The sequence below is a fragment of the Solanum lycopersicum genome, chromosome 8 (assembly GCF_036512215.1).
Source record: "Solanum lycopersicum chromosome 8, SLM_r2.1".
Taxonomy (NCBI): domain Eukaryota; kingdom Viridiplantae; phylum Streptophyta; class Magnoliopsida; order Solanales; family Solanaceae; genus Solanum; species Solanum lycopersicum.
The window spans coordinates 1528070-1542758 of NC_090807.1; the positions used below are offsets into that span (position 1 = coordinate 1528070).

The following is a 14689-nucleotide window of genomic DNA, read 5'->3' on the forward strand; positions in this document are numbered from 1 at the left end:
ATTAGAGGTGTATTTAAGTTGAGTTAGTTAAGTAAAAAGTGTTTTTAAGAACATCAATAGTTTATACATGAAACTAATAATTCGCATTGAGCTTAAAAGGTATTTCCGATGATCATTAATTGATTCAAAAAGATGATCATGGTCAAATGTGTTTTCAATACTTGCATCTATACAAAATTAAACTATAAAATTCATTCAAACCAGATAAATATAGAAATACCGCCCTAACTCGGAGCAAATTATTAATTTTATCCCCGAACTATCGACGAATATATTTATTTACTTGACTAACTGAATTTAAAAACATTAATCTTGCCTCATGAATAACATACATACTTAATTCTAATCATGTATTTTTTATTAAGAGTCTTAATGCTCATATAAGAGTTTGACATACTTGTTATATGTCGGAACGGTATATAAATTAGATATTTAAATAAAAAATATCAATAATTTAAAAACGAAACTAATAATTTGTACAATAGAAAAAATATGAATTTAAAAATTGCTATTTATCCACTTTCATACCAAACTCAAACAACCTAACTTCCTTTCTCTTTCCTGCAAATTTCTGTAAAAGAAGAAAGGGAGAAGATAATACAGAGTAAAATTGGCCAAAATTGTGTAGTTCAAAGCCGCCATTGTTATGGAGAAACTCATATATTCAACAACCCAATGTCCCTCTAAACTCCATCACCAAAATCGTTCTCATCCTCTTCTTCCCACTAGAATTCGTCATGTAGATTTTAAGCTCCCTTCACTGTTACGTCTTGAGTCGCGTCGAGTCAACTCGTTATCCATCAAGTGCTCCCATGATTCTTCTTCATCATTTTCCGGAACCCAGAATGGGTATGAGGAAAACCCATTTGTATTTCCGGGTTCTGCATATGGATCCGGGTCGAAGACCCATTTTCTCAAGCTGATTGGTGAAAGGATATCTCAGCAAAACAAGGTAATGGATAATCCTTTTGTCTTTCTAAAATTGAACTGTTCATTTTTTACTAGATTCAGATTTTTGTTTTGGTATAGATAAAAATTGTTTTTTTTTTCTTTTGTTAAAGTTAGACTCTTTTTTTGCTTGAGCGTGTATGAAAATGGCGTCTCTACCTCTGAGCTAGGTGTAGGTGTAAGGTATGCGTACCCTCTACCTTCCCCATACCCTATAGACTGGTACTTTGTTGCTGATGATTTTGGTGCTAGAAACTGCAAACTATAATTTCTATAATTTAATTCAGAAAATTGAATTTACTAGACCTCTAAAGTCCATAAAACTCCATACTGGATCATTGATTGATATACATTGCCATAAGCAAAAAATGTCGAAACAAAACGGGATGGACCAAGTATAAATCTTTGCATCCATGCTCAATTAATTCATGTGGATATCCACATAATTGTTCTAGTGCAGCACCAGTGAGGTATCAGTTTCAAATCTCAATGGAGACAAAAAAACACTAGGTGGTTCTTTTCATCCGTTCATTGTCGTGGTGGACAGAGTAACTTGGAATCCATGTTGGTGGGACCCGTTATCCGGTTTTTTAATATTCCACTGCATTTGAAGAAGTTAACTAGGATAAAGCTTAATTTAGTGTCATTTTTTGTTTTTTAATGATGTTTTCTAGATCATTTTCAAGTGAAGAGTTATAGCGCATGTAGACCAAATGATTAGAAGTCTCACATTATGGGTGTTTGCTGTTCAGTTTGGCTGGTCTTGTAACTATTATATCCAACTAAACCATCAATGGTGGTTTCCCAGCATGTGGAGACATAGCTACATATTAGTATTAGTTGTGCCTACTGGTTCCGTTTAAGGTTATCCTATTTTTGCTGGATTAAAACAGAAAGGGCCATATGGAACCAAAGAATACGACAAAATGGCCTAACTAAGCTGAAACAATTTCATTTAAACTTTGTAGAAGACTCAAATTTATCCATCTCAAAAGTTTAATATATATTGATGCTTTAGTTCAAATAATTGCATCTATTGCCATATTCAACTCTGGTTCTATAAGACAACTTCTATTTGTGAAACCTAGAAGTACAAGCAGTTGGTGTGATTTCTGATTAGCAGTGGTTTATTAAGTTTGAAGTAGAAAGTGACCGGACTCCTTTGGTTCATTAAAGATTTTAAATTAGAAAGTGAACCAACCCTTTGATTTGGGTTTATATGACCCACAGTTTTGTCAAAAGCGCTGTATCAAGAAGTCGTCATGTGGCCGTCTCATGGTCTGATAGTGTTGATTAAGAATTTGGGATTCCAACTTGACATAACTCTCATCTTTATTTTACCATAGCAATAAATGAATTTGAGATTTAGCATCTTGAAATAAAATCAGAGGAACAATAAGATTACAGTTAAGCTGCAACTTATGTGCAAGCCCATTCATGGTATTGCCTCAGTTTTGAAAGGATATACCCAAGCATCTTGCAATGAGGTAAAATATCTCTGTAAGATAACTATGATCACAGCTAAGCTGCAATCCGTTTGCTAGCCATTCGTGGACTTCCATTTCTTTTTTGCGGAGGATATGTCTCAGCATCTTTGAATCTATCTCAGGAAGATAACTATGATCACAGCTAAGGTGCAATCCATTTTCTAGCCATTCGTAGACTTCCATTTCTTCTTGGTGGAGAATATGTCTCAGCATCTTTAAATCTTAGGAAGAAAACTAAGTTTGCAGTTAAGCTGGTATTAGGAATGATGGCAGAAGAGATAATAAAATCTTTATAGTGATGAAACATTTGTAAATGTAGTATTCATGCCTTCAAGTTGGTTGGATATTTCATCTTCATTAAAATCTTATGAAGTACTTGAAGAGCTTTCTGGTAGATATTGCGTTTAGCTCAGTGGTTTCTGGATCCAGAAAAAAACATCTTAGCTGGTCATTTTTTTGCTGGACCTCACACAGTTACACAATTTGGATATACCAAGTTACCAACTTTAAAAGGGATTAGCTCTCACTCAGTGCCAACGGAACACATTCATTACCTAATTTTGTTAATGCATTCTGGTTTCCAGGGCCCTTAGTTTGCATCTTCTTGTGTTGGACAGGAGAGTTACATTATAGTGTTTAAGCATCCATTTTCACTAATTTGGTTTTATCTGTGGTTGTTGTGCCAAATCTGTGCTTGTTAATTGGATCGGAATACTTGAGACAATAAAACAAAGTGATAGTTTCTTAGAACATGATTGCTATGTCATACTGTTGACTTGGGTAGAATTCAAAATGCTGATTAACAGCTATAGGTTCTACTATTTGCTTGAGGTGCTTTGTTGCCTGGTATATGGGGACAGATCATTTGGGTACTTGAAAAGCATGAAGTGCAGTCATTACAATGATGTATGCTGTCAAATGAGTTGTTACATTCTTAAACTTGATGAAGTTCTCGCATCAGTACCAAATGGTAACTTTTTTTTTCTGATAACCAAGAAATATGCCTGTGACCGGCCCTTTGGACCAATCACAGCCTTCTAAACTTGGTGGATAATGGATCTGCTCCTCTACCCTCCTCTACTTAAATACTGGGCTTCGCTTTGCATGGTGTGGGGCTTGAACTTGTGATCTAAGTCACAAATCCTCCGCCTTTTGTCATTCAAGCTAGGCCTTGGGGGCGTTCTTTTTTTTTTTTTAACTTTCCATGTATTGATCTCATGAAGCATTTGATATTAGGAATGATTTGGCTTATATCCTTTTGCCAGATTCAATTTTGAAAGTACTGTAAAGGTACATCAACTAGCATTCAATGAAAATTTTACCCAACTATTCCTCTACTTTATTTGCCATTTACATTTAATCTATGAATTTTTTATCTGCTTTCTGAAACAGTAAAACACAGTCTTTCCAAAGTCGTAGCATTGAGAAAGGTAATATAACTCAATCTTTACCACTGTTCAAATAAAACCAAACAAATTATTTGAAAAACAAATAGCAAAAAAAGTAGAAATACAAAATCAAAAGTCACCACGGAGCATTTTCTGCAACTTTACCTCAATAAGTTTTGAAATAAATACTTGGAAATATGTTCTCTCCATGGATTAAGTTACTAGACCCTCAAGTTGTCACAAAAGTGTGAAGGTTTTTTTGATAGAAGAATGTCATTTTGATGGTCTCTGGAAATGGATATATTTTATTTTATGATCGATAATGATATGTGGAAATGGATATGTAGCACAGTTTTCAACTTTGTGACTATTTTTCAATAATGAAAGCAGAGAACAAAAATAATGTTAAATATCGCAGCCTTAAGGATTGAACTTGTTACTTATACAAAAGGACGAAGGTGGGGTCAACTTATTGCATGGTCTTCTTATCTTTATTCTATGGTCATCTTTATTTGTATGGTCTTCTTATCTTATGAGCCTTTTGTGAGAAATGCTTATTGATTTACAAGTGGTTATTCATCTCTATATGGAACTAGTTTATATTCAACACCGTCTGTTCAAATAGAAACATACCTTTTTATTTATTATTTTCAATATGCTTCACTTGAGCCGAGGGTCTATTAGAAACAACCTCTCTACCCTCACTATGTAGGAGGGGTAAGGCTGCAAACACATCACCATCCCAAACCCTACTTATGGGATTACACTGGGTATGCTGTTGTTGAAAGTTAGAAACTGTTAAACAACACTATGGAAGTGCAATACCAACGTCAAAATGATGCCAGTAGTGGAGAGCTTTTTAGCATAATCAGCACACACATTTGTCAAACCTGTTGGATAAAACACTAGGAAGTTGAACCCGGGTTTACAGAAAGGTTCACCTTGCTGCCGTGTAAAATAAAAATGTTCAGTATATAGTTTTTCAATGATACCATTTTACTTTATAACTTATTCAGCTGCATAGCATACATTGAACTTCATAGGACGAGGTAACTGAATATAAAAGGTCACTGATGGTCCATGCATTGCATTTTACTTCTATAACAAACTTGCTTTTTTCCTCAGCATGTTTTTTGTTTTATATGATTTCATTCAGGCCCTTTCTGCAAGTACCATAGTTCTTCTGTCGGCCGTGTTTGTTATGCTCATCCATCCGGTCATTGTTTCACCAGCTTTTGCTAGTTTCCAAGCGGCAGCTAAGGCTGGTGGGCCGGCTGCAGCAGCACTGACAAGTCGATTTGTTCGTAATGAATTACTAAGCAGTGCATGGACTGGTTTCTTTGCTGGTTGCCTACACACCCTATCGGGTCCTGACCATCTTGCTGCTTTGGCTCCTTTGTCAATAGGCCGCACAAGGATGGAGAGTGCGGCAGTGGGAGCCCTCTGGGGTTGTGGTCATGATGCTGGGCAGTTGATTTTTGGCCTGTTGTTTCTGCTCTTAAAGGACAGACTCCACATTGAAGTTATTCGTACATGGGGAACAAGAGTAGTAGGCTTCACCCTTCTTGTTATCGGAGCCATGGGAATTAAAGAAGCATCTGAAGTTAATTCCCAGTTTGTTCCCCTGGAAAATGGTGATAGTGATGTTAGTGTCTACGAAGACATTAACACTCCAGTTATCGGGAAGAAGAAGAAGAAAGTGGGGTTCGCAACCTTTGCAACTGGCATTGTCCACGGGCTACAACCTGACGCGTTGCTCATAATCCTTCCAGCTCTTGCTTTGCCTTCGCGGTTGGCTGGTGCTGCCTTCTTGGGTATGTTCTTGGTTGGAACAGTTATGGCAATGGGTAGCTATACTGTGTTTATAGGCTCATGTAGTCAGGCACTGAAAGATAGAGTTCCTAGAATTACTGAAAAACTCACTTGGGCTTCTTCCCTTATTGCAATTGGTTTAGGCCTTGCTATAATCATCAGCCAATTTTTTGGTTTTAGCCTATACTAATCGCGTTTCATTAATTTTTCTTCAATATTAGGCAATGTATTTATTTTTTGTGAGATTGTATTTTTTGATTGAAGATTCATATTGTAGCATTATTAATAGTTGTTCATTTGTTTAAAATCTTCATTCTCTTCTTTTCTAACTCATGTTTCTCCGCTTCTCAATTTGTTTGTCCTATTTTGACGAAGAGTGTAAATGAGAGTCTTTTGCCCTGGTCTCCCAATCAAGGATGTTTTTGTAATTTGACTAAAATATACGGTCATGACTAATGGTGATGATTATCGATAATGATTGGTGTTGTAATAGTAGTAGATGGTGATGACGATTGTAAATGGTGACTAATGGTCAGTTGTATTGCCCAATGAATTCGAAATTCATTTCAACATTTTTTCCCCTTTTCAACACAAGACTGATTTAAAATTGGAGACAACAATATAAAAACTAGTACAAAATATTAAATATTGATCATCGAAACCAAAGTTACTGAACCAAGAGGGAACAAAATCTAATGGCTATTCGTAAATTGAAATCACTATGATAAGCCAAAGAGTATGTACATTCCAACTTAACAAACCAAAAAACGAGAGAAATCGACAACAAAGGCACCATTAGAATCATATCCAACTTTAGGAACAACGACGAGGGAGAAATGACATACATGATTACGGTCTTAGGCCATAAGCAGTTGTTAGTTGAAAATCTCAGATCATTTCCTACAGAATGGATGCATCAAAGAACTTCCCAATTCAAGTCATCACCAGAGAAGCTTCTACCTGGAAGGACAATTGAATGTGTGACTATAACTCGGTATACAGAAAACCAAAATGCACTGTCCCTCTTGTTTTACGTCTATGTCAGTGCTACTGTTTTTTGTTCATGTCATACAGCACACAAGCATCAGCCGCGGTTTTCATCTGAACCAGAAGATAATTTGTCATATTGAGAACACAAGGCAAATATGATACTACATGGGCTATCAAAAACTAGCATAGGTTACTGTTATCTACCTGTATAACATTAACAAATTGCTTGATTGCCCATCCGAACAGAAGAAGAGCAAGTAAGACTAGATAAATCCAACTTGCCGTTGCAGTATTTACAAGAACCTAAATATGAAATGCAGAAACTGTCAATAAGCTTTTTTAACACAGCCAATAAAAATAGAAAGATATGAAAATCATAATAGCTGAGGTCTTACATCGATAAGACTTTCAGTCTCTTTCCTTGCAAGAAGGAACAATGTAATATAAAGAACCTGGTATATAAGAACTAAAATCAGATAACAATTGCGTGCACATGAAGAATTTCTCAGCTTTCCAGAATTGATAGAGATAATTACCTCACATGACACGCAGCAGTAGCCCATGAACATCCTATTTCCATAATAAAGCCTGAATAGCCAGCTGCTGCTGTCTTTAACATCTTTGTGACTTGTCTTTCCTACTAAAAAGGTACTGCAATAATATTCCAGAAAGCTCAGTTGAACACATGATAATCAGAAGTCTAAACACATTACAACAGAAAACACAAATCAAAATCAATCTTTGACTAAATGATATGTGCCATTGGAGTGTTCATTACCTATACATTTGCAACCAATGGCTGGAAATATCAAGCGCAAGCAACGACAAGAAAACTAAACCAGGCCTGAAAGCAAGAAGACACAGGAGGAAATAAATCTTAAATATGCCAGAACTTTAACAGCGCAAAAGCTTACGCAGACAGGAGTTGATGAAGATACCTATAAACCTGTGAAAGAATAACCAGCAGGCAGGCAGTGCTAACCCTGAAAAATAATACGGCCCACATAAACAAAAAAGCAAATTTGAGTCCTAATATGAAAGCAAGGGCTGTGCATTAAATGTTCAACCACAAGGGTTTTGGGGCAGGGATTAAAGTTGAGGGTTAGAAATGTGGCACTACCTATCTGTCACCATGTCCAAAACAGCCCCAAATGTTGAAGCTGAATCCAGAGAGGAAAATTGACAATCAAATATATGACGGGTCTTACATATGAAATTCAGATATAGTTTTATCAAAGCCAGACAACAAGAATTCAAACTCACAGATGATAGACACTATTATCATCTATAACCTTTGTTTTTTTAATGAAGTAATTAACCTGTATGAAATTTTCGATCACATGTCATCAGTAACCGATGACTTAAACTCTAGAAAGACTTAGTGGCGTGCACCAGGTCAGTTCTGTAGAGCAGCACAACGAGCAAAAGCTCAGTTAGCAAGCTACCTTAACAGACTACCCCCCCCCCCCCCCCTCTTTCTTAAAAATTGAGCTAATATTGAACTGATAAGAACACATACTACACTTATCTTAGCCAAAAGCCGAGAAAGGTATACAAATACTTACCTTTTAAATAGGGGTGCAAGTCTAAATTGAAAAGGAGAAGGGCAGGAGTGGAGTAGATGGAAGTTCCTTAATGCATATTGCAACTGTCCAGTAATACCATACTTCTATACTGTGTTTGGTTACACTAAGAATATGTTAACAGAAAATGTAAAGGGAACTACTTCAAATGTCAACACCACTTCACCATGGTCTTTGCCAGGTAATCTTAACACCAAAATGGATGCTCCAACGGAACTACTTCGAATTCCAATACTAAACTTGTATCCACTGACTTGATAGTATCAGTATCTGTTCATCCCAAAATCATGGGATATCCATTTTCATCCACTCTAATAGCACCTCCAGTCTTGAAAAACCTATCATTGGCAAATGATTGCCAAGTTAGCTCAGGTAGCTTCCAATATTTCTGAACGACGAAGGACCCTTAATGCAAAGCTCCCTAACTCTGGTTTTGCCACTACCACTCTCATTATTCAAGAATATATTAGCCTGTACAGATGAAAAGCGCTTGCCAGCAGCACCTCCTGTGTGTTTCCGTCCAATGGGATTGCATATGCCATCGAACTCAGTCAGGCCACAACATTGTACTAACTGATGCCCAGTAATTGTTCCAATTGCTGTGTGATGGGCAAAGGAGGAGTAGAGGAGCCACACATCACAAGACGCAAGAGCTTTGCTGCTGAAGTAAAAGTTGCACTTGCTTCATAACCTTATATTAGTCGTGTATGCATAGTAGGAACTCCAGTACACCTTTTATGAATTATCAGTTTTGGTCCCATCTACAGGATGAGACTCATACCATATCTGTCAAATTCCTCTCACAAGAACTTAGGGGGAAACAAGTGTGATCATGGACATAAAAAATTACTAGACACTGCAGAAATTGTTCAGCTGAATTGTATTCCCCGCATCTGCTAACATTTTGTACCTGAGCTAATATTTCTTTTCCTTTTGTTTCCCCCTTTGAACCACTGGTGTACAAGATCAATGCAGAATCCTCACAGTCTCATTTCATCAAATCTTCAGGACTCATCAGACACCATGTTTTTCCCTGGTCATGCTGGTCAATAAATGCATGCTGAGAATAGAAGTCAAACGGCACAAGTTTTAGGCTTTTAGCTACAATTGTACTCATAAGATCTTCGTCATCTTCAGCTCAGAGTTATGACTCAGTCACGTGTAGCAGTTCAGTTTTCTAGTAGCTTAGTATGCTAGACTGCACCACCTTTACTAAGCCAAGCCCCTAGTATTGTAGCAACAAACTCAGTTCGGGACTTGGCTACAGTCCTACTCTTGCTCAATCAAGATCTACGTTTCTTTTAGCTACACTCCTACTATTCCCTAAATCTCTATATAAATGTATTTCGTAGTACTCATTATGGAGTTTCTGAATATATAAGTTTTACTCCAAAAATTTGCAACACCTTGTCAGAATTGAGACAATAATTGGACCTAGTCACTTTGGCATTTCAACTTCTGTCATTTACAATAATAATAAACTATAAACCAAGCAAATCAAGGACAGAGACTATCACTAACCTAGAAGAAATAGTATTGATCAAACATAAAACAAGGAAACCTCTTACCTTGATTGAATTTACGAGCAAACCAGCCATCCAAAGCATCACAAACGAAACTGGAAAAAAGAACTCCATTAAACAATAACCCCACTTCCATACACCCCCCTCGCCCCCGCCCCCAAAAAAAAAATCATAAATCAAGGGAATTCACCTGACAAAATACAGAAGCGAAAATAGCTTTTTGTCCACGAAGCACACAGCAAATGCAACACAATTCATCAAAATTCTCAGGTATCCTGCACCCAACAACATATGTAACAATTAATTCAGCACAACATATCTTTATACCCACTTTAACATCTGAAGAGTTACTTAAGTGGCATTTTCAGTTCTACTAAAGTTGACAGTAATCTCAAACCAAAATATACAAATATTGAATATATATAACAAAGATACACGAATAAACTATCAAAACATCTACAAATATAAGAGGAAGAGAAATATATACAGACTGGACCAGTTGAAAGTAAAACAGACAAATATAGCAATTCATTTATGGCCAAATTAAGCAAGAATTTCATAAGAAAAGGCGCAAACAACATAGTGCGAGAAGGTTATAGGAAAAGTGAAAAATCCCCAAACAAGAAATAGTGGAAGTTAAATGCTTGGCATCCACATGGAAAGTGAAGTTTGATATTGATAAAAATCGACAAGGATTTTATTTTTTTCTTTTTCATTCTCAAAAAAAAAAAAAGAAATACATAACTACATAAGGTAGAGCTTGTTTCTTGGTTTTACTTCGTTAATAAGACCACCACAAGAGCATCATGAAAAAGAATACTTATTTCCGAATTTCAGTAGAGCACAAGAACTTCCAGTGCAGAAAAGTATCTTTTATGTGAACAAATGAGAATTAAAATTAGAGGAAATTGAGATGTAAGAAAAGGAAAATCAAACACAAAATGGAAGAGAACTAGGAAAGTGCTTAATTTAACAAAGCAAACTTCATTTCCATTACTTATATACACAACAACAACAACAAAAACAACATATCTAATGTATTCCCACAAGTGAGATCTAGGAGGTTAGAGTGTATGCACACTTTACCACTGCCTCGTGAAGCTACCTTGTGAACATAGAGAGGTTGTTTCCGAAAGACCCTCGTCTCAAATAACAAATAATAAAGCAGTTGAAAAGGCAAATACAGCAGCAAATAGGCCATAACAAATAACATGGAAACCCTAACATAACATCCAATTTGTTAAAAAAAATAGCTCCAACAAATCCAATAGTGTTCCACGAGAAACACTACACCTAGCATCACCAAACAACTTTCCCTAGTTATATTATTCCGAATATCAACGATCTCTTTTGAAAAAAAATAGACATGAATCATGATTGCCAGAAAAAGGATTCTAACAAAATCTACATCAACAATATGAAACATCAAAAAATTATTGCTAACAATATCAAAATAAGACAAATATTGTCTCCTATTAGAAAAGAAAAAAATCAAAACAGCAGAAATTTCAGAGATAAAGAGCCAAAATGACGCAACATTGCTTTCGACAAACAAAACACACAACTCCGTTCTGCTTTTCAGTTCATCATTTCCGTTCTCCAATACATCAAAATTTCACAGAATGATAAAATCGACGGATATAATACTTCCGAGCTGAAAGGCGAATATCAGTGAGAGTATTCAAACAGAAATTTCAAAAGAGAACTCACCGATGATATTCGGAATATAAAGGTAAACATTCAATGGCTTAGGTCTGGATTTCCCGGCCATCTTCGAACGATTGTTCTCACCGGAACTCTGATCGGCGGGAATTGGATTGAAAATGATGCCCTTCCGATCTACGCAAAAACTAAAAATAAAACTTATAGAAAAATACCAGCGAAATATTCTTTTCTCTTTTTAAAATACTTTTCTAAACACTTTGTTTTTGATGTTTTTAACGTGTTATTTCATAATGTATGTTATTATATTGTGTTATATTTTATTATATGAATATACATTAGTAATATTGAATTTTTGTTGTTACGTAACATCGCAAATCTACGATTTATGTATATCTAATTTTCTTCAAATTTTATTTATGGAATCACACAAAATATAGTATTGTTATTTGTTGTAATGATGTGAATTTCCTATTTATTTTTAATCAATTTTCTTTATGATTTATCTATTTGCGGGTGAAATATGACTATAATAGTAGACCTCTATTTAAGAATAAAAGAATTTTTGGTATTCGACAATAACTATTATTGATATTTGTATTACTTTCATCCCAATATATAAATATTTCATTTTTAATTTATATAAATATATTTTAGATTATAATTTTTTAAAACTTTTAAAGTTTATTTTATTTTATATTAAATAGAAATGAATTAATGAATTAGGATGCACAAATTAATAAATATATAATCCTCCACCATTTGAATTTAATATTTTTGTAAGTTTATTTCTATTTGAGTTTTATTTTATACTTTAATTTAATCAAAGTGACTTGTATAATTTAGGATGCACAAATATTAAACATCCAATCCTCAGCCTTTTGAATCTGATCTGATTCAATTTGAATTTTAAATTGTTTTTTTAAGAAATAAAATATAAAATGTCTTTTTTCTGATTTTTTTATTAATCTCTTTATTTATTTATGCGATGGCATTGACTTTTCAATAATTTTAGTTTTTTTTATTGTGTCTCTATGGTTCGATTTAAATTTTTAATTGTTTTTTTGTAAATATCAAATTTCTTTTTTCGAATATTATTTTTATTAACCTCGTAGTTTCTTTATGTTATTTATGTTATGACATTGAATTTTTTAATGGATTATTTTAAATTTGATATTTATATTACATTAAATTAATTTATTATAATAAATAATTCCAATGAAGTATATAATACTATGTAATTGATAATTCTGATGTCCCCTTTTAAGTGAATTTACAATCATAAATACTTCAATTCACAAAAAAGCTACATCAAATGTATGATACAAAATTTTTTAAATATATTTATTGCTTGGATGTAATTAAGTAATATTAAATTAATATAGTTTGATGTGAATACTTTTTATGAGTAAGTTTTTATTATATTTGATTTTCAAATACTGAATCTCAACATACGAAAGATGATTCAAATTAAATATTTAGACCTCATTTGTTTTTATTAAGATTAAGACATTTATTTGGGATGATGTTGACTGTTGATGAAGATTATAGCTAAAGTGACTGACAGTAATAAGCAATTGCAGTTATTGATAATGAAGGCTGATAACAAGTAGTAGGATGATATTGATGGACAAGATAATGACGTTATTGATATATAATGTTGACTAGTGGCCGTGATTATCGATAATAATTAATGAATGCAATAATGATGGAGATTGATTGACGATTGACGATAGTGGTGTGGTTGAGGTTAGGTTGAGAATGATGGTTGTAGATGACAAGTGGTGGTGATTGATGGTGGTCGTAGTTTTGATTGAGTTGATAGTTATGAGTGGTGAGTGAAAGCAGATGAAACAGCGGTTCTCTTTGTAGAAATTCTAAAATAAATATCTTAATGATATTCGACTTTTTTCTTTTTATAGATTTTAATCATTCAGATTTATTTAGACTCATCAAATGATTATAATCTAAAAAAAATAAATACACTTAATAGTTAAGTTTTAAATATTAAAAAGAAAAAGACTTAATGATTGATATTTGAATATCTAAGAACTAATACTAACATCTTGTATCAAAATATGGCTTATTATGAGAAATACATTAACTAATTATGATTAAGAGATAATTATATATTTCAAATATAGATTATGTATTTATTAATTTAATATAATCATCCTAGTGAATATTTTTTATAGCATTTTCTTTCTAGGTAACTTCAGCTTTTTCTAAGGTATAGCATAGCACCTTATAAACTTTTAATTTAACTTTGGAATAAAGCTGTTTTTGTTATTATTATTATTATTTATTATTATTATTATTATTATATACAAACTAATGGACTCCAAGAAGAAAGCAAATATTAAATAATCAATCTACATCGAATCGAATTTTCTTTTCAACAAAGTTATGCAACATTACTATTGATATATTTGAACTTTCATAAAATAAAGTTTAGGGCTTTATTATATCTCAAATGAATTATGATCCGTCATAGTTTGAATAGATAGAATTACTTGATATTTTTTGTCAGTGAAAGGTGATAAATATATGTGAGTTCATCTTACATATAATAAATTGTTGGCGAATATCAGATTTATTTATTTAAAAAAACTAGAATATTATTGACTATTTTTATTTATTTGTTTATATATTTTAACAAATTGTATATGTCTTTCTAGAAACAAAATAAATTAAAGGTAATAATAATGGGGAATATGGAACTCTTTTTAATCTTTTTTAGATTAAAAAAAAGAAGAGGCAATTAAATTATGTATACGAATCTACGCCTTTAACAGGTTGTAAAGGCTTGTATAGAGGCATTTATATACTATATATATACCTTTAATATAAATATATGTAAAAAATGATGCAAGAATAAAATTATTTAATTTATTCATCCACAATAGATGAATGCAATTTTTTAAAAATAAAATATTATATGACAAATCAATGCACTAAACTATCATTGTGTGGGGTCCCAAGAAGGATCGGAGGGTTATCCTGCATTTTTGTAAGAGGTCACGGAAAAACAATTCATTCTCTTTAAAAGAATATTATATGACAATCCAATGCACTTAACTACCATTGTGTGGGGTCCCAAGAAGGATCGGAGGGTTATCTTGCATTTCTGTAAGAGACTGCGGAAAAATAATCCTTTTTAAAAAAAAATATTATATGACAACCCAATGCAGTAAACTCGTAGGGTCCGAAGAAGGCCCAGAGGGTTATCCTGCGTTTCTGTAAAAGGCTGTGGAAAATAATTATTTTTTTTAAAAAAAAGACATTACATGACAACA

The 14689-nt window shown here is 33.5% G+C and overlaps 2 protein-coding genes across 2 annotated transcripts; one reads left to right on the forward strand and one right to left on the reverse strand.

The window, feature by feature from the left end:
- Positions 1 to 529: 529 nt before the first annotated feature.
- LOC101255314 (chloroplast protein FOR GROWTH AND FERTILITY 2) lies at positions 530 to 5942 on the forward strand. Its single transcript, XM_004244407.5, has 2 exons — positions 530 to 952; positions 4980 to 5942. The coding sequence occupies exons 1-2, from the start codon at positions 647 to 649 to the stop codon at positions 5823 to 5825; spliced, it is 1152 nt and encodes a 383-aa protein (XP_004244455.1). The 5' UTR covers positions 530 to 646; the 3' UTR covers positions 5826 to 5942.
- A 315-nt stretch (positions 5943 to 6257) lies between these two features.
- On the reverse strand, positions 6258 to 11688 carry LOC101255609 (probable CDP-diacylglycerol--inositol 3-phosphatidyltransferase 2). Its single transcript, XM_004244408.5, has 10 exons — positions 11442 to 11688; positions 9922 to 10006; positions 9777 to 9826; positions 7746 to 7785; positions 7564 to 7608; positions 7404 to 7469; positions 7162 to 7276; positions 7021 to 7077; positions 6830 to 6928; positions 6258 to 6736 (listed from the first exon to the last, which is right to left on the reverse strand). Exons 1-10 carry the CDS (start codon positions 11500 to 11502, stop codon positions 6683 to 6685), a joined length of 672 nt encoding a protein of 223 aa, XP_004244456.1. The 5' UTR covers positions 11503 to 11688; the 3' UTR covers positions 6258 to 6682.
- Positions 11689 to 14689: the final 3001 nt, after the last annotated feature.